We start from the raw sequence: 20,798 nt of genomic DNA, 5'->3' as shown, positions 1-20,798 counted from the left end.
TACCATGATAATATGCTTGGAGCAGAAACAATAGTAATCATATATATTAAAGATTCTTTCAGTCCATGCCATATATGGGTCAGAGAAGTGTGAGAATAGGGCTTCCCTGGCTTTTGGCCTGGTGCTATCCTTATTCTGGTTTCCAGAGTGTAATAATTTCTGTCTTTCTCTCTTTCTCACATCTCCACTGCAGCTGGTGTCCAACATCCTCATCTTCATCTGCACAAACATTGTAGGCGTGTGCACACACTATCCAGCTGAGGTGTCCCAAAGACAGGCATTTCAGGAGACCAGGGAATGCATTCAAGCTCGTCTACATTCTCAGAGAGAAAACCAGCAGCAGGTAAATAATAATAATGATGATAATGATAATAATGATTAATAATAATAATATCAAAGATGAGATTGTCATTCACTTTAGCTTCACAAATTTGTGAACAAATTGTTTGGAGCTTTCAGTGTGCCAAGATTTTTTACATTAATTTTTTATTGTGAAATTTCAACAAAACCAAAAAGAAAAAAATGTAGCTACATAGATTTGAATATTGAATATTTGTATTGAAATTGATATATTTAAATCTATTCAGTGTGGCAAGATGGGGCTTTCCTATGAGGGGATACAGGATGTTCCAGTAATTCTGACTGATGCAGTCTTTTGGTAGAGATCTATCCTTTACTGCCCCTTGTGGTGAGTCGCTTAGGGCTGAAGATACAAAACAGCTCCCAGGACTATGATGATATCCCTCCAGGCTCAAGGCTGATCATTGTCCAGGTAACACTCAAGCCTGATCTGGAAGCTTGAATATCTCTGCCAGGTTGAGAGAAATCAATAGACTGCCTGGGTAAGTGGCCACCGTGCCTTCTGGGAAAACATCCTAGCCCTGAGAGGTTTTTGATTTGCAGCTCTGAGTGGCTTCCCAAAGGGAGGTTCCTGGCTCTAGCCCCAGTGGCTCAGCAGAGAGCATAAGTCTAGCCCCACTGGCTTAGCAAAGAGCATAAGAGGTAGACCTGTTCATTGCTCCATTAACTTTAATCAGCAAAATCCCTCCATGAGTATGGGTCACGGTGCAGCATTCCAGAGCTATTTAGTGGATTCGAAAGCCTCTTTAGGATGCATGTAAGAATTGCCATAAAATCACTTTCTCCCTGCGTAGAAAGAAATTAATTCACACACGTATCTGACACATGCAACTGGCAGAGGTCCTTGGAATGGGCCTGCCAGTAGGTTGTGTCAGACAGCATTGGACTGCGCTCCTATTACATGCTTCAGCTATCCTGTATCCTACTGTCTGCCCATGTCTGGTGTAAGGAGAGAACTGACCTTGGAATCCACTTTTGGAGACCTCCCTATATGCAGTCATCTTTTCTGAAACTGGGACATCAGTGGCCGTATATCTCACCTTTTGAAGCCTTCTGGCTCTAATATACGTAATAAAAAGTTTAGTGCTCTTTAATGTCTTGAGCAAAATGAATTATTATGCCAGCTTTATATTCTGGTTGTCTCCATGTTGGTCTAGCCTCATGCAGGGACTGAGAAAGGCTATTGGTTAAGGGCATAATGTGTGCAATCCATACATGCATCTGCACGCAGCTTTAAACAACTGTGTGCTTCTGGCCAAGTAGGATTCCCAGATGCCATGCACATAGATAATTATAGTGTGGGGTGGGGGAGCAGGTTCTTTTCATGCATCTGTTACAGTGATCGAAGAGGGAAGACATATTTGCCTCCAGCGGTGAGGTGCTACACATGCATCTCACAGTGTGGGTGCGGAGTCCTGACTTTCCATGTTCACATTTTACACAAGAAATACAAAAAGTGAATGCAAGTTCTGCTGCTGTTGCCACCCAACGCCACCCTGAGTCTTCCTTTAATGTGCCTATGGCATCACGCATCTTAGGAGTTGGGTTTGCAGCTACATAGCAAATGGATGAAACCAGATTCCATCAATGGTACCCAAGCCCAGAGTCTGGTGGCTCTGCGTGACATCATGGAGTGGCAAGGAACAATGCACAGCTGCATGCATTTGGTGTTTCTCCTACCTCTATCAGAACAGCAGCCTTTGGAAGTCACCATCATTTGGAGAGGTTAACTGCCATGAATGGCAGTTAAATTGGAACCGGAGAGGAGCTTGATTCCTGACGATATCGTCTGATGTTCCTTAATGACTGAGTGGAATGGGATCCTAGGTGTTTGATAAGGTCGGGCTTTATGGGGAATGTTCTTGGTACTGCCCATCCACCACAGAAACGATGGCTTCATTTTGCTGACATGAGATGCAAAGAGATGTGTGTTTGTGTTTTGAAACAAAGCAGCTGCTTTAATTGGTTCATCTGTCTTATACCACAGGAGCGCCTCCTGCTCTCTGTACTTCCTCGCCATGTTGCCATGGAGATGAAAGCTGACATTAATGCCAAAAAAGAAGATATGATGTTTCATAAAATTTACATCCAGAAGCATGACAATGTCAGGTAAGGGCAAAGGGACAGGAATGGAATGCACCCACCGCACAATACATACCGGTTTAAAAAAAGAAATGAAACCAGGGCAAACCAAATGCATGTCCATACTGCTTTTCAGTTGCCCTACACTATTTATAACTCCAAATGGGAGGTAAGCACAAGTACTCCAGATATTCCTTCTTTTCTTTAAGGGAGAAGGGGTTGGTTGGCGAACCAAAGCAACACACCAAACATGGGTTGCTGGCCTTGATGTGACATTGCTGCTGTAATTTCCTGTCCTCTGCTTCCTTTCTGCAAGGGTTGGGATAGTGGGGTGGGTAATCTTTGGTGGTGTCAGTTATAGGGCAAAAGCTACGCATAAAGGAACATGTGGCCCTCCAATGCTGTTGGGCTGCAACTCCCATCAGCTCTCAACCCCTGGGATTTGCAGTCCAGCAACATCTGGAGAGCCGCACGGTCCCTACCCTGAGATAGGGAATAGAGAGTGTATGTTTTATTTAATCAGATTTAAGTTTGGTTTGTACCCTCTTGTATAACCAGTAGAATACAGAAATACTTTGAGGTTCTTATCTGAAATGTGCAGTACACAGAAAGGCGTCTCAATGAAAGAGGTAGAAAGGAGATAACTGTCCTCTACATCTCCAATGTTTTGAAATCCTTTTGAGTCCCTGAATGATACGTTACCTTAATAATATTCTGTGTAGGATTTTCTTGCCAAGCAGTGGTTGCATGCATTATCAATCTACACAAAGCACTAAAAGCAGTGTGCTTTCCTTTAAACCAGCTTGGTTCCCAATGAAGCAAATGAAACCGGTGAACAAAATCACAAACTATTTAAGCAGAAGTGCATGGATTGCTGATTTAGTCTCATCAAATTAATTGAAAATTAATCTGCTGAAATCAAAGTAGTACAGCATAACGGATCTATGCATTGCAGCCTGCACTTTCTTAATTAGAAGCAACCTGTCTTCATTGGCTTTGTTGATTCCAGACTTGTATCTATTTGGCACTTATATGTGTCATTTGAAATTAGGCTTCCAAGATCAGAATCCCTAGATCTCTATCTCATTTGATTTAATCCCCAATTATGGATGTCATGTAAACAAACAACTAGTTTTAAAAGGCCAGTTTGCTGAGATGAAGGGAGAGCAATTAAAGATGAGAACACGGTCACAGTGCACACAGGACATTAGAAAGAAGATAGCTGAGAGAGGTAACATTAACCAGTATCTATGTCTTAATATAAATGGATGAAATCATGTGTTATATTTAGATAATTGTGCCAACAGTAACATTACGGGTGTTACCAAATGCTTGTGTCTGAAATAGTCTGTGACTATTCCAAGGGGTAGAAAAAGTAGGTAAATATACGCATTCACATATACTTCTTACCTGAGGCTACATATGCAGATTTGTAAGTTCCCATTTGCCTTTTCACCTCTGGCAACTAAGATCGCTTCTAGGGTAATCAGGCAGTACACTGTAAATGATAAGAGTTTCTCCCCCCCCCCCGCCCCCTTTCAGGCCATCAGTGTGCCACAAATAACTAACACAGACTATCAAAAAGTTTTCTGTGCCAATAACTTCTGTGGTCTTCATTGCAAGGATATGGATACATAGGAAACTCCTCAAAAACTCGGTTTGCCCAGTAGAAACAAAATGTGAGCGTGTTGTAAGCACTAGCATTTACCTGTGCATATAATTTTCACTCTAGTCCTGCAAAGTAATGTCCATTCTAACTCTGCAAAATGCATGAGGTTGTGCGCATTTCACATATCTCTAGGTTCATTGTGGAGGTGCAGAACAAGATAGCTGACGGATTGCAATTAATAATCCTAGCAATGTCTGTAGTGTTCAGTTTGTTTTTCATAAAAGCAAGGTTTTAGCCTTGTATACTGAAAGAAAGTTTAAAATGTTTGAACAATAACTATGGTACTTCAGAAACTAGATACTAGGCTTTGGCAAATGTCCAGAGGCCAAGGCCCTATAGTCCCAATTTTCATGTCCTTCACCCCTTCCTTTCTCTTCTGTTCTCCCTGCCAAAGCGGTATAATTTTGCTTGAAAGTCAGAATCTTAGCAGCAGAATAAGTGACACAAGTTAAGTAACTGGACTCTGTGTAGTCCTCATGGAGATGCCAGCCTCCCTACAGTGAGTAATCCTGGTCCACAATGTCTAGAGGCACTGACTGCCTGGAGATCAGACTCTATGCTCTGAGCCTTCACAGTTCTGCTCCACATTTTTGGGTTGCAGTGGGTGACAGCTAAGATCCATGCAGTAAGGCAGCGGAAGGAGACCTGGTGCCATCCAGATGTTTTGGACTACAACTCCCACCAGCCCTAGCCAGCACAGCCAATGGTTAGAGATTATGGGACTCGTAATCCAAAACATCTGGAGGGTACCTATGCATGTAGTAAAGAGTTTTTCAAGCACAACAGGCCACTTAGCAACAAGCCACTGGGAGGAAAGATTTTCTCGTAGTGTCCCTTGATTAGGGATATACGAATCAGCAAAACTCAAGCTCACCAAAGTTCTCCAAATTCCATCTGGAAGCTTGTGCCAATTTGAGTCCGTCTCAGATTGCGAGATTTGCTTTTTTATATATATGAAAATCCTTCCGTATTTCCGTGTATCTGTTTCCAAATGTATGCATGAATTGTGCACATCTTCGAAATGTAGGCATTCTTCTCCCATTGATTAAAGCATGCTGGTGTGCCTTTTTCAAAAGTACACATTTTTTCATGCACGTTTTTCAAATGTACACATGCTGTCGAATGCTTTTTTGTGGGGGAATCACATTGCAAGCTCAGAAATGTTTGGTCTTGGACTGCAGATTGCATCTGAGTTCAGTCCAGAAGGTGCAAACTGGGTAAATCCTGATCAAAAACAAACTGAAACCAATTTCTCATACATCTCTCCCCCTGATGAGAACTATAACCAATACTCTGGACCTCACGTGCCTGAAGCCATAATGGCAATACCTGCTGGAAATAGGAGTGATCAGGAGAGGGGAAGAAAAGCAACTGGGCAGGCAGCAACAATAAACAAAATGTTTAAGACTGGAAAGACTCTCAGCATTTGCTCCCCCCCCCCCCGAACAAACACACCCCAATTCAGTCTCCCTCAGGTTGCTTCATGGTAAAGCTTGCCTTAAGGCAGGCCTGCTCAACTAATGGCCACCAATCTAGATGCAGTCCACCTGCCCTGTATAGTGGCTGTCCGTGAGCTGAAGAGACCTGTTTTGTCTGCCTGCCTAGGACTACAAAAACAGCAGAGATGTTGATCACCAGGGACCAGGCAGCTCACAGTGCCTGGTGAGCTGCCTTTGGCTTTCTGGGTCTGGCTGAAAGGTTTGCCTCAGGAAGAGCATGCCTAAAAGATAACCTGAGAAAAGGTGTGTGTACAGTTTTACATCTTGATGTACAATTTGCTACCGTTAGGTAGAGGGGCTCTAACTAGGGATGGGGGAGAAATCAATTTGCTTTGCATTTTAATATGGATTGACTTGATTCACGCTTCCTGAACTAAAGCACAAAATTAAATGTAGTTATCCTTTGGTTTCCACACTTCTCCAAATTTTGCCTATCAATTCAACTCTGGGGGAAAAAAGAATGTGTACAAAAAAGCATATGAAAATACATACAAATGTTTGTGCAGATTAAAAAAAAAACATTCACAAACTGATTGGAAATGGGATGGAATGAACTTGTGCTTGTAAAAATGTGGACATTATAGAAAGTGAAACAGATTCATCCCTCCCTAGCTCTCACATACACATATAGTTCCCCCGCATACACAGTCTTCCCCATTCATTTCAATTCAACCATTTGCATACACAGAACTGTCTCTTCCATTTAAATAAATGGGGAAGTGCACGTGGGCAGACCAGCACATACATGGAACTCACCAGCTGCACCCTTTCGTTGAGAAGCCAAACTAGTCATGGTCTAACACACCTTAATCACGTCCAGGTTAAATTACTGTACTGTCTGAGCCTGCCCAAAGCCAGCAACATTCTTCATAGGAGAACCTCCTCCAGGTTCCCCTGGCATCTGAAATTAAGTGGGTGTTCTGTTTCAGGCAGCAGAGTCTGCTGAAGAAAGTCCAGTTGGCTCTACCCAATTGGAGCCCCATTAAAGGATTGGCAGTAGGGAAGTTCCAGAAGCAGAACTTTCCTATTGCCAAGGGTCTGAGGGTAGTGACTGGGGAGAAGGCTTTCTTGGCCATAGTACCCTGTATATGTAATTCTCTTCCCTGGGGTAGTTCCCCCAGTTCCAAATTTAAATGTGCTTATTTATTATTTCATTTATATGCCACCTCTTTTTTTCTCTTGCAAGGAATCCAAGGTGGCTTGCGTGGTCCTCCTCCTCTCCATTTTATCCTCACAACAACCCTGTGAGGTAGGTTAGGCTAAGAGTTAGTGATCGGCCTAAAGTCACCCAGTGAGCTTCATGGCCTGAGTGGAGACTAGAACTCAGATCTCCCAAGTTTCATTCCAACACTGTAACCACTACACCACATTGGCTCTCACATTGTATTTGTTGTATGTTTTTAATGTTATGTTCACTGCCCTGGGATCCTGTGGACAAAGGGAGGTTTATAAATTTATAAATAAAGACTTTTATATTTGCCTAGGCATTCCTAATGGTATAAGCTGGTTTTCACTATAGTTATAGTTGCAGTTTATGTCACTGCTCCTTCTGCCACTACTATGCTTTTTAACACTGAGTTTGATATATTTGTTGCTTTTTATCATTTTAATATGCATGCTTCCCTGAGAAGAGTGGCCTAGAAATTTACAAAATAAATAATGCGGTCTATATGAGGCTGCATTTGAAGGCAGTTCAAAAAATTTCATTGATCCAGAATGCTCTTCCCGATGTGCCAGCTGAAGCTGGCAGATCGGAATAGCTCTGATATATCACCTGCTAGGGCTGGGCTCATTTTGATTCACTTCAAGAATTTAGTTGAATTTGGGGTGGCATATTGGTGAACCCCACAAAGCAAAACGAACACGGGGGTGGTAGTGAAATTATTTGGGGGGAGCCTAACAATTCAGGGATGACGGCTTAACTTCCCTCTGCCTTTTCTTCCAAAACTTCTTTTTCTTTCATTTTAGTAGGGTTTTTTTTTAATCAGAAGTAGTGGAGCTCTGGCCACGGCTATCATTCTCCCTTCCTAGCGCTTATAAAGAATCTTAAGCACCCATATGAAATGTCCTGAGCTCTGAGATCATTTACTGAGCCTCTTCTCTGTGTCCTCCTGCCATCAGAGGTGTGGCAGCAGGGCCAGCCCTACCATGAGGTAGAGTGAAGTAGTCGCCTCAGGCGGCAGATGCTGGGAGGCAACAGCTAGGTGTCAGAGGAGAGTACTGTGTGCCATGCAGCCTGGTCTGTGCCCCCCTAAGCTAGCCTGCTGCCTTCAGGTGTCTAGTCTGGGCAGCTTTTGTGCATAGAAGGGAAAGGGGCGCCATTTTGTTTTTTTCTTCAGGCAGCAAAATGTCTTCGGCCAGCCCTGTGTGTCAGGTATGTGGAAGGTATAGGGCCTAGACTTCTGTGGTGCTGAGACAATGGGAACAGCCTACTTAAGGAGGTTTGACTGGCTCCGTCACTGCTCACCTTTTGGTGGACAACTTAGATCTATCTTTTTCAGGGCTAAAACAGAGGTTACTATAAATCCATATCTAGCAGCTATATGCTTTTACTCTATGGGGGTCCAATCTGGATCTTAAAAGCTTCCTTACCCCCACTCCAGGGTCCTGAAATGGGGGCTCTGCAGCTAATCTAGAGCAGAAATGAAAAAAGATGTAGCTGCTAGATACAGGTGTAACATAATGTCTATTTTGGCCCTCAGTAGGCATTTTTAGGTGCCATCTTTTAAAATGAGTCCCTGACTGCTGCCGTTTAAATATTCATTGTAATTCTAACTGTGCTTTTAATTTTAACTCATTATTTATATTACACATGTATGTATATGCCACTTTCCAAAGTACAGGTATGATAGTTCCCTATCCCATGGTGCTTTTCATACAACAGAGGAAGCGGGGAATGGAGGCATGGATAGGCAGGGAACAAATATGTGCTTATTTCAAGTACATATACTTTGGCTTAGTTACAATAAGCTCTAGGGTAATGTGTATTAGATTTCAGTGAGGGCAAATCGCTTGAGGGACCAGGAAAGGAAAAGTGACATGGATTGTGACTGCTATCTGGATGATGGAGCAGCAATTTCAGAGGAAATAGGAGAAAGATAATGGGGGTGGGGGTGGGGACAATGGAAAGAAATGAGATTTGAGAAGAGAGAACAGGTAGATGCCATGATGTCTGAAACAAGAGTCTCAGGCAATATCTGGCATTTTAGTTTTAAATTTATAATTTGGGATTTATTGTTTTTAATTTTATTGTATTTGTTTGCCGCCTCAAGTATAATTTTATAACAAGGCAAAATGAAAACATTGTAAATAAATGTAATAAAATAAGCTCTGGATTGGGGCAGTGAGAACTGAAGTTCTGGGGCTAATTTCCTGTCATGGTTGGCCATAAAATATTTTAGTCTACTTGCTATTATAGCATGATAAGGAGAAGTTAGCAATGGGGATGACAATCTCTTTCACGCTCATATCCAACCTTGTGATGTGAATTACCACCATTTATTGAAGTTTTATGGGGAAGCAAACATGCCACTGACAGAAAGTTACAATGTGAGAAAGTACATTAGGACAAAAGCAACCTTGTAATTAAATTTATCTTTTCCACACATCTCTGAGTGAAATATAATGGTCATTATCAAAATCACCAAATGGAGTTTCCACAATCTCATAACCTCCTTTTAAAAAAGTAAACAACACAAACTGTGCACTTAAAGGAGTCCTTTTTCCAATCTTGTACCAGTTTACAGTAGAGATAAAAGTGCTAAGGTATGCCTAGATTGTGAGGTTTACCTAATGTCTTCAACGTCAACACTTCAAATGTTCAGTGTTTCTGTTTATGGTAACCGATTGCCACAATAATCCCTTAATGGTATCTGGAATTGGCCAAATATGGTAATTGTGGTGGTATAAAAAAGAGAAGTGTGGTGATGAAGAACAAAGGGTGGTTGCCATTTACATTCCTCTAAACTGTCTCACCATGGTGTTCTTTTCAGAGATAGTATCCAGGCACAGCAAGAATGACAATTTCTTTGTGTATTCTCCCTTTAAAGGGTTGTTGCAGAATGTATTCTGATCAAGGTGAACCAGTTGTCAGTTTTTAATGAGAATGGTTTGACAGCCTGAAGTTGTAACAGCATTTGCAGGAATTACAACAGTGGACTTCAGCTGTAAGCAAAATGCATACCAAGCTTTCCAAGGTGGATTACTTAATGTACTGGAACGGACCAATTTGTTGTTTCGTTTGCCCCTGTTTAAATCCTTTGAGGAATGAGCACAGCAGTGTAAACTGTCTCAGAATCAGTATTTCTGGCTTCCAAGCATAGAATGAGCCTTGTCGCTTCTTTCTGTTCTCCAGAAATCCTCCTAAACCCAGTCTCAGAACTGTTGAAGAGTGAGAAGAGAAATTCCTACAGTGACAGTGGCAACAGGATCAGAATATCATTATTGCTCAGGAGAGAAAGCAGTCCTAACCTGGAAGCTTTTATAAGGACTCTTCCTTTCAGTGCAGGCTGGTGGCTCTGATTTCGGTGGGACTGTCAGAACCAGCCATAACTCTAAAGGAGCTATTCAAGGTGTTGAACCCTATCTCTAAAATAGATTCAGCATCTTGGATAGCTCCTTTAGCATTCTGGCTGATTCTGACTGAAACCCAGAATGGATTCAAAGCCCTACCAAAATTGGAGCCATCAGCCTCCACTGCCTCCTTTATAGAAAGCTTATGTATGATCTGATGTGGGCTTTTTTTTCTGGGCTGGCTCATTGTCCTCTATTTCCCTCCTTCAGCCACAGCCATAGACTGAATTCCCACCTCACATCCCTCAGGCACCATGTTCAGACTCCTGACAGTTCCTATACATTCCTTTCCCTCAATTTGAGGTGTGCGGAGTGGAAAGTCTAAAACTCCTAAATTCCAACACTGGTATGCCAGCTACTACAATGAATAAGACTTCATGTAGTGATTTTGGGGACTATAAGATGCCAAGTGGTTTTGAAACAGGGAATCAGGCAGCAAGACCAAGATGCCTTACTGTATACACTGCTTTCAAGTGAAGGGACTGGCTGGCATGAGCTTTGGTGCTCCACAGCACACACGCACGCACACCCTTCCCATGGTAGGAAGAAAGACTGATGCCAGTTAGCCCAGAAAGAATCTGGTGACCTGGAGAGCCTGCTGGCCTTATAGAACTCTCCTAAGCCTGGCTCTCCAGCAACTTCACTGTGAGAGAAGGTGCTAAACAGACCCCACCTGCCTTGTCTCACCCCAGCCCTCTTATCTGCCTGCTTCAGAACCTAACCACCAGCCCGTCTTAGCCTACATCATCTGCCTCTGGTCATTTGGATCCTTGTCTGTCTGCCCCAGAACCTGACTGCTTGCCTATTGGACCATGCCGTTTGCCTTACACCCTTGTGGGCTCTGACAACTGGCTTATTTTCAAACCTCAATAGTAATTATGCATCTTCGACTATGTGGTAGCCTTCGCTATGGCATTGTTATTCCCACCTGGCATTAATACATGAGCACAAAAGAAAAAACGGGAAAGTCAGTAAGTGTGTATCTACTACTTTGAGAGGGTAGGATTCATGCCAGATTACTGATCTAAAATTTGATCCCGTTGGGCCATCTTGGAAAGGAATCTAGTCCACAGGTGTCATATATGATTCATATTAAACACATAATTATTGTCATCTGATTTCAGTATTACTTTGTGACGCTAAGTTTACATATATACATACCCTTCAGCCATGAGAGGGACTAATCCTTCACTGCTGAAAGGGGAGATAATGGCCATAAAGGATGCACAACCAGTACAATGTGTCTTCTAAACCCAGTCTCCCTGCAGCCCTTCCAGTGCTGAAAGGGGACTTCCCTTGGGGAAACACACCCTTTGCCATGTGTCCTCTGAGCTTAATTCCCTCTCCTGAAAGATCCTTTCAGTGGCAAGGGTAGTAGCTCTCCTTTTGTCACAGAAAGGATAGAGGTGGGAAATTGGCTCATCCACATCTAATTCCTCCCACCCTTTTCAGCCATCAGAGGCTTGTCACCAATGAAAACTATGTGTAGGTAATTAATTTTAAATGTATAAAATGAATGCCCTGGTATAATGAATTAGGAATGGCTAATACAGTGCTGCCTAAAGGCATCTGATCACCAACATGACCTTGACCATCCTGAAAAGCCTGGGATTTCTGGGGTATTGTTTTGGACCGCCCTGAGTTGATCCCATATTTGGAAAATAACTTCATTTTTTATTGATGGGGCAGCATCTTTTTCAAGGCCAATGTTCTTAAAGAATGATTCCACTACAGCAATGCTTGCTTGTTGAGTGCACTAATGAATTGGCCTACCTTCACCCCAAGCAGCTGAGTGATAAGACATATAACCTTCAACCCCTAGTTTTCCGTAGCTGGCCATATTAAAAATACAAGGCACAACAGTTTACCTCCAGTTGGCCACTTTTTCAAGATGTGGAGAGTCAGCAGAGTGTGGTCACTTGTAAGTCATCTGGGCTTTTTCATGTTTCTTTGTTTTAAAAATAAAATTGCATGAGATGAATCAGAAGTTAATCTTAGTTTTACCAACTTTTAAAATCAAACAGATCTGTATGAAGTATGATATGTGTACAGAAAGGCTCTCTCTGCACTTTTTCAAAAGTTCCAAAAATAACCTCTAATTTCAGCCACTGCTCATAGCCTAGCTAGAATTTCCATGGAAAGAATCAGTATAAGCATGAGGTTTCTCCAGTATCTTTTAAAAGCCGTCATTATGCCCAGAACTTCTGCCCCTTTGTAAAAGGGTAATAACTTCATGTTACTTAGGGAGCAAAATATGTACAGCACCCTTGAGGCAGTGTCAATGCCTTTTTTTTTTCTTTTCTGGCAAACGATAGGAATTCTGATTTCCTAATGTGCAACAGCACCGTTTTGTAATGTTTTAAAGGCATTGATTCATAATCAGTGCCTGCATTTGACCAGCCCCAGCAAGAAGTCTTGTGTACATAAAAGATCTCTTACTGAACCATTCTTTGCATGTTTTCTCAGAAGCAGGTTCCACTGAGTTAAATGGGACTTACTCTCAGATAAGTGTGTTTAGGATTGCAGTGTTACTTGCTCTCCAGAAGTGAACACTAGTCTCCAAGGATTTACTGCAAATCTTGGGCTATAGGCTGTTTAGGTAGAATGTCTTAGGTGGCACAGGGCTCTCTTTAGATCCTGTGGTTTTTCCAGCTTTTCTACACGCATTTATTGTGCACTCGTCATTCCTTACTCATGGTTGTTTATAGGTTCTTTAGATGACGATGTAACCTTTCAGTTTCATTTCTGTTTTTAAAGAGCACTTTCACAGGGTATTTTTTTAGAGTGGAACAATTGCAAAAGAAAATGTTTTTCCTGCTTTATAATTGCGTTATTCTGCTATAGCACAGTGCCACCTAGAAGTTATGTAGCAAAACAAAAGGAAAAGGAAAGCTATTTGTGTAGAGATCACAATTCTGCCACGAAAATGAAAGTAGATATAGCAGATTAACAGTCTCATGTAGAAAAGCTCTTCTTGTTTTTTTAAAAAAATATTCTAGATCCTGTGGTTATTGGCAAAAACCTAAAGCCATGATTGTGGTGGTCATGAACTGGCAGCATCCTGTTCCGTGAGTAGTAGGGAAAACAGGCAAAATAGTGACCCCTCACTACATTTTGACCTTCATTCCTATGGTCTTTTCCACTGCCATGAGATGGAAATCTTTTTTTCCCTGGCTGCCTCAACCAAACCAGCCTTAAAACTCTCTCAGTGTCAGGTATCTACTTTAGGTAAGGTAGGGGTTGGCTATTAAATGTGGCATGGCTAACCCAAAAAGAACAGAGACCACAAAATTTCAATAAGAAGTTTAAATTTTACTGAAGAAAAATGTCCATCAGAAAAAGTTTTAAAATCTGAATGGATGCACATGTAGAGACAAAATACAAAAATACCTTATGAGCAATATGGGATAATAAATTAAATAGGGATAAATGCAACCAGCTAACCTAATTAGACTGTGGCACTATTTTATCCCTGTCCCTTATCCAAGCAATATAGGATAGGTCCAGCTCTCTCAGTCGGTTCTCCAGTTCCAGCAGCTCTAACTTTCTTTAGGACTCTGGTCTCCTTCGTGTTCTCCTTCTCTGCTTCTTTGCTTCTCTGCCCTTATGGCTTTTTTGCCTTAGCCTTTTATCTGTTAAAAAAAAAATTTCTCTCCCCAACTCCAACCAATCAGGAAGGTAGTTTTTTGTTAATTTCTGTAAACTAAATTTCTATTTCCCAAGTTAAAAACTCTCTCTCTCTCTCTCTCTCTCTCTCTCTCTCTGACCTTTTATTGAATTTATAATCCCAGGGCTTCCCTTGCAAACTTCCTGACATCTACATTCTAACTAAACTTTTGACCTCTAAACTATTAATGTTTGAGCTGAAACCAACATATACACACAACCCCATGATATCCAAAACCCAAACAAAATATCAAAATCAAGAACAGTTCTGTTACCTTAGAATATCTTTTAGGGCTCAAATTCTGTTGGGCAAAAGGAACTACACTTGATCATGCTAGCAGGTCTTTGGAAATTTCAGCTGACGAAAAGAGACTTGACATCTTTTTAGTGCTTTCCTGAAAACCATGTGCCACTCAAGGTAGAGACACATATCTTACTGGAGCTTTAGCAGACACTGTTCCACATTATTCCACACCTTTCTTCCTGTTCTCCTCTGCAAGAAACCCAGTGACTCCTGCCCTCTTAATAGTAACAACCAACAACAACAAGGGTTTATTCTTCTCACTCTGCCTCTGGGAAACAGACGGCCCCTCCTACAAATATCAAGTCTTCACTCTGCACAGGACGGTTGCATACACTTTACCACAAGCGCAAACCCATGTTTGTTGAGATAATATTAATGTGGGGAAGGGGAGAGGGAACACTTGCAAGAGAGAAGTGGTGGGCAGGAGAGAAGGATGCTTCATCCTTCCTACGTCTTCCACTTTCCTCCTGCAAATTCACCAATGCCGGTGAATTTTCTTGAAATACATCCCCAGTCGTTTTTCACCCAGGCAGGCATACCTCTGGAGTTTACTTAGCAAAAAAAAAAAAAATCTCTAAGGGAGTGGGCTTTTGCAGAGGAGACTTGACAGGTGATGAAGGATTAAGTGTCCCCTTCTGCTTGATTTTCCCTTGCAAATTCCACATAAGGAGGAGACAAGGTTAGCAATGCAGGGTTAGCAGTGTGTAGTTTTCCTTCTAACACAGTGGTTCTCAACCTTCCTAATGCCGCGACCCTTTAATACAGTTCCTCATGTTGTGGTGACCCCCAAACATAAAATTATTTTTGTTGCTACTTCATAACTGTAATTTTGCTACTGTTATGAATCGTAATGTAAATATCTGATATGCAGGATGTATTTTCATTGTTACAAATTGAACATAATTAAAGCATAGTGATTAATCAACCCCCACCCAAGAAGAGACAGGGCTCCTTTAGCCCATTACCACCCCCTTAACCCCTCACTGCCCAGCCCACCCCATAGGGACTAGCCTCTGCTTCCCACAACCCCACATAGGGCTCCTCTCCCAGGTCGTTTTGCCCATAAACACCCCCTTCACCCCTCACTTCCCAGCCCCATGACCTCCAGGTCCTCGCCCAGCCTTCTGACCCACCCCATATGCTTTTGCGCTGCGCCCTTCTTCCACACACCCTATAGGCCTCCCTTAGCCCATATAAAAATGCCCCCTTCACACCCCCCACAGCCCAGCCCACTCCTCAGGGGCAGGCCTGTGTGCACCGCACCCCAACCCCACAGCCTGCCTGCCCCCCGCAGAGTGCTTCACAGCTGCCCTTCATCCCCACCTCAGGGATCCCCGAACCCACGCAGGGGCCCCATCTCCTCCTTGCCCCACAGCGCAACCCAGCCTACTCCACAGCATCAGGCCTCGGCTTCACACACCGTCCTCACGACCCACGGCGACCATCGCGGCCCATCTCCCCTCACCCTCCTGGCTTGCGGGGGCCACCCTCCACCCACAGCAGCCAGGCCTCGGCTCCCTTCTCTCCCCACATCCCCCAATAATTCGGCGTGCAGCTCTGGACACCGCCCTTCCCTCCCGCCGTCCCTTGTATCATGGAGATCTTCCCTCGCCCGCCCATAAGCAGCGACCCTTCGGCCGCTCTGCCTCCCTCCATCTCCGATTTCTCCACACGCCATCCTTGCCTACCCCATGGCGGGCGGCCGGGCCCAGCCGGGCCCTGCAGGCGGCATACACAGACACGCCAGCCCTGCCTGGCTCTCTCTCCGCGCTCTTACCGCCTAGGCTGCCGCCGCTTCAGCAGCCCCCCGGCCGGCCACACGCGCTTCCTAGTCCGGCCTCCCCGGGGCGGAGCACGCCGGACCCCACCAGCCAGTCACCCCCGTAAGGGGAGCCGCCACCGTCGGCGCTGGAGCCTCTGGGCCTCCCTTTCCTCTTCGCCTCCCCTTCTCTCACCTTCCTCACCCGGAGCCTCGCAAAGGTGCTAGATTCTATCTAGCGTATCTGCATGTGGGCGGACCCACCTGGAGACGGATAGAGGAGCAGTGTCTCGGTTCCTAAGACCATCGGAAATATGTGTTTTCTGATGGTCTTAGGTGACCCCTGTGAAAGGGTCGTTTGACCCCCAAAGGGGTCACGACCCACAGGTTGAGAACCGCTGTTCTAACTTGTAACATTGGTCTTCAAGTGATGTGTTAGGATTGTAATGGCCTGACCTAAGGTGGGTCACAACAGCATACAAATACATGTTAAAAATAGGAAGCAGGTCCCCAAATGCACGTTTGAACTCAAGACTTACAGTTTAGTGTTTATTTTTCCAACCAATATGGTCATGTAAATAAAACAATAAAACCCATTATGAACAATAGCCCTATTCAGGCATCCTGAACCTGAGCAGGGAGAAGCAATGCTCCAGCCCTGCCCTTCTCCTTCATTGTGTTCGTTGCTCACTACTTATGGAGCATGACTGTCTGGAGAGGACAGCCTCCAGTATCTATGGAGGCTCTCCTCTTCAGACAGTTGCCCTCCATGAGTAAAGGGCAATGAACATGACAAGGGAGAGGGGTGTGGCTGGAGCGCTCCTTCTAGTCACACATTTGTCTTTTTAGATTCAGCGCACCTGAATAGAGCTAATGATTTAAAGTATCCTAGCATATAGTTCTTCCCTCAGTGCTTCACATGCTGACCAAGACACTGGTGTGAAGGTAGGTTTTTTTCAGCTTCTTAGAGCCTGTCTGAATACTTATCGGAGATAATGATTGGTTGCACAGACATGTTCACTGGCTTTATATAATTGGAATCCCATATATCCCCAGATGGCTGGTTAGAAGAGCATGTTATAAATTTTGGTTAGCAGTTTTTCCTTTTATTTCCGTCTTCATAATTTGTCAACACCTAACCCAAATGCTTAGAACCTACCAGGTATTGTGGTTTACGAAGTGTTAGACAACTCAAAGGTAGACAGGTAGTCTATACATCCGGAATCTAAATAATGTTCTCAGATCTAAATAATGTTCCCCATCCCTGGTATCCATGGCTAGGGTGCTGCATTTGGGATAGAGTGTCACAGTTTGTGCAGCCCTCCCTCACAACTGCCTTGGTTACCTGACTGATGTTACTTAGATCAGATTAGGGCAGGAATTATGGTTTGTTTTATTCTTAATGTTTGTCTTTATGTTGATTGTGTTTAATTATATTACTTTATAATTACCAGTCTTCTTTGGTTAAAAATTAATAAAGAATGTGTCTGTGCAGAAAGTTACTTGTTCGTTTAAAATATTTGCAGACTACTTTTTGTAAAATATAACGAAATGGTTCACAACATGACAATATAAGGCAGTAATGAAACACAATAAAACAAGTGTGTGTGTGTGTGTGTGTATACACACACACACACACACACACACACGTGCACATTAGGCCTTGGGGAGTAAAAGGTCTTCTTTACCTGTCATCCAAACAAGTTGCATCTGCCTGGCAACAGCATTCCATTGCCAGGACTCCACCACTGAAAAGGTGCTTTCTTGGTTGCCACCTGCCTTAACTCTGAAGTTGAATGCACCTCCAGCTCAGAACTTCAACTCTGGGCAGGTTTATATGGCAAAGTAAAAAGGAGTTATTTCCCAAGGAGCCAGGTGTCGTAACGTTTCATTTCTCAATGAAAAATATCATTGCTTGGAAGATGCCTATTAAGTCTGGATGCGCAATGGTGACCACACACTTCCAGTCTGCAGCTTGTTTGTTAGTCTTTGCTTGAATCACTGGCTCTGCTCCTTATTTCCCCAATTAGAGGGATGGAGGAAAATGCAGAACAATTTTGAGAGAAAATAATTCCAAAAGGGCACTAACAGCGGTCATTATAACAGATTTGAAACCAGCTTCAAAGTTATATTATAGGAGGATGAGAAGCCACATAGTATGAAAGGAAGCACTCTCAAAGTTGTGCTGGTGCCAGATTACTCCCTGCTGGAGATGTGTGACTCTATAAAAAGCATTAAGAAAAACAAATGCCATTTGTTAAACATTATCGATTTTCTCTGCAAATCCATAAATGTGCAACAGAAGGGCACTGTGGCCTGACCTGATGGCTGGGAAGAGTGTCCATGGGTGGGGCGAGTGAGTTGGGAGGATTTCTTTCACCTTCTGTCTTGCTTCAAATGCAGGTTTGTCCCAGTCCCACCAAGGGAAAGGGGCTCTGCTGTGAGCAGCAAACAAGAAACGCGAGGCTCCAGGTGAGACTGGGTGGAGAAATACAGACTCCCAAACTGTAAGAGGTGCAGTGAGCCTCCACTACGCCTGTTTTCAGTCCTCTGCCGCACTGAGCCCTTACAGCAGGGACAGATGCCTTTACAAATTTCCTGTCTGAATGTTCAGTGTGGCTGCCTGAGAGTTGAGCTCAATTTTTGGCAAGCTGCTGACCAACGTTATGGGCAGCACAGCATTAATACGTACTTCTGAAAATCCATGGGTTGCTTTTTAAACATGTATTCAAAGTAGCTGGGGGGTGGGAGAAATTAAAACTGCAGTCTTAAAATAGTTTTTTTTAAAAGATAAACGAAATAACGAGACAAATGGATGTAGATTTTGGACAGTCAAAAAGATCCCAATGGCATTCTGTGGTATCAAAAGCTGCAGTGAGGTGCATCGAGATAAGCAGGAAAGTGCTCTTCCTACTGAACTCCAGATGCTGATCACCCGCCAGAGCTACAGTGTCTCCCAAAACCAGATCTGAGAAGAGATTTTTAAAAAAGACTGATAACAGATGTACAACCTGAAAATCAGGGCTGGCGCAAGATTTCCTGCAGCTTGAGGTCAGAGGCCATGCTACTGCTGCCCTGGGGGAGGGTAGCAGGAGCTACTGCCAGGTGTGGACAAAGGAGAACTGCTGCTGTGCACTGCTGCCGGGGCGGGGATGCGGGAGCTGCCATGTGCCGGTGCTGGCGGTGGGGTGGGGGGTGCAGGACCGCGAGCTGCCCTTGCTGGGGTGAGCACCAGCTGCCACCACCCGCTGCCTTCCCATCAGTACCTTGCTTTGATGGGCCCTTTTTTTTAGAGCGAGACAGTGGTGAGGAGGTGGCCTTGGAGTTCGCTTCCACCTCAGCAGCACAGGCGATCTCCAGGATCATCTCCCCATCAATGCCTTACTCTAAGGAAGGACCTCTCAGAGCCAGGAGAGTCACACCAGGTGCTCTATTGCTGTGGCCTTTGCTGCAGCTGGAGTGGCCCCCTGCCTATGCCTTACTCACAGTGAGGCATAGGGTGGGTGGTGGCAGCAGCTGCTTTCCAGTTGCAACATTTACCACAGCAGGAGAGGGGCTAGCGGGGTTCTCTGGAGCATCTGTCTGCCCTATGTCTCACTTTGAGAGGCATAGGGTGGCAACAGTGGGACTTCTGATGGCAGGTGTGTAGGATCCACCACCCTTCTGAATCTGCCTCCTAAGGTGGGGGATTCACCCAACCTCATGGGAGGGCCAGCTCTGCCAAGAATACATGGAGTTGCTATGCTAACATCTCCATAACTTTCCTAAAATGGGAAGGTTGGATACAGGTCTGTAAGGCTATATCCTCCTTGTTCAATGGATTTTTAAAGAGGCCCCTTTCCTCCAAAGAGGCATTTATAACTCTAGCCAGGGGCTCGGCAAAAATCACTTAGGGACTTCACCAGTCACAATATATAAAGATTTGAAATACAGGTAGTAGCCTTCCCAGCATCCTGCATCTGTTGACATCCTCAAGACAAACCACCCTGAAATGATCCAAACATTTGTGGTGTGTGTGTGTGTGGAGGGGGTTGTTTTGACATTTCTTGTATAGACTCAGTATCAACATCAATGTTTAAGTTGGACTGAATCTTCTACACATATGCATCTTCAAAGGGAGTGATATCCCACCTTCTTCTCTGCATGGACTGTTGCTGTCTTCAGACATACGAGTCTTGTTCAGCTGTAGCCTTACCATGGCTTTGATAAAAATGGGCAGGCCTGGTATCGTCAAGTGGGCAAGGGACAATTGTATAGTCTAGAAAATATTAAATAACCAACCGCAAGGTGTTGTGTTGGAATTTATACCTTTAAAAAAATCAGTACTGTTATAAAGGCCACATCAGCAAGTGAAGGGAAATATATAACCACAGTTTTGCAGCCATGCAGTCTATGCAGTTAAACAAGGCTCTGTGATGTATAATTCACATTAGCTTTCCCCGGTTTATATGGAGGTCTGTGAAGTTCATGAATTGATTTCTCAAGGAGTGTTTGATGTTTTAGTGAAAAGATGACTATGGAAGTTACAGAACAACATTTTAATTTGAGAACATTATTTAGATTATGTTTTCTGATGTGTTTTAGGGAGCATGCTCAAGATCAACATAACATGGATTTGTCACCCTTTAACACAGTTTAACTCACAATTTTGTTGGTTAAGAAGTGATGACGAGGGTTTTTTCCTGTTCTTTCAACGCCTGTGGGTAACATGGATTTATAATCGGTGATTGAGAGCATGGAAATAAGGATTTATTCCCTGTTCATTAATCTATAATAAAAGGGTATGTGTATATGTCTATCTGTCCGTCTGTCTGTCTGTCTATCAGCACTATGGTGCCAAGACCATGAAACCTAGACACCTGAAACTTGACATGCATACTAAGGAGA

The 20,798-nt window shown here is 43.6% G+C and overlaps 1 protein-coding gene across 1 annotated transcript in view; it reads left to right on the top strand.

The window, feature by feature from the left end:
- ADCY5 (adenylate cyclase 5) overlaps window positions 1-20,798 on the top strand; it is a 333,434-nt gene that overhangs the window by 190,694 nt on the left and 121,942 nt on the right. Inside the window, exons 2-3 of the mRNA XM_084807397.1 lie at window positions 194-343; window positions 2,348-2,469. Coding sequence (XP_084663523.1) covers window positions 194-343; window positions 2,348-2,469 — 272 coding nt within the window. The remainder of the gene's footprint in view (window positions 1-193; window positions 344-2,347; window positions 2,470-20,798) is intronic.

This window comes from Heloderma suspectum, chromosome 1 (assembly GCF_057233095.1).
Source record: "Heloderma suspectum isolate Gila_16-S chromosome 1, 16-S_ref, whole genome shotgun sequence".
Classification (NCBI taxonomy): domain Eukaryota; kingdom Metazoa; phylum Chordata; class Lepidosauria; order Squamata; family Helodermatidae; genus Heloderma; species Heloderma suspectum.
The sequence above is the reverse complement of the archived record's forward strand: the minus strand, read 5'-3'. Positions and strand labels throughout refer to the sequence as shown.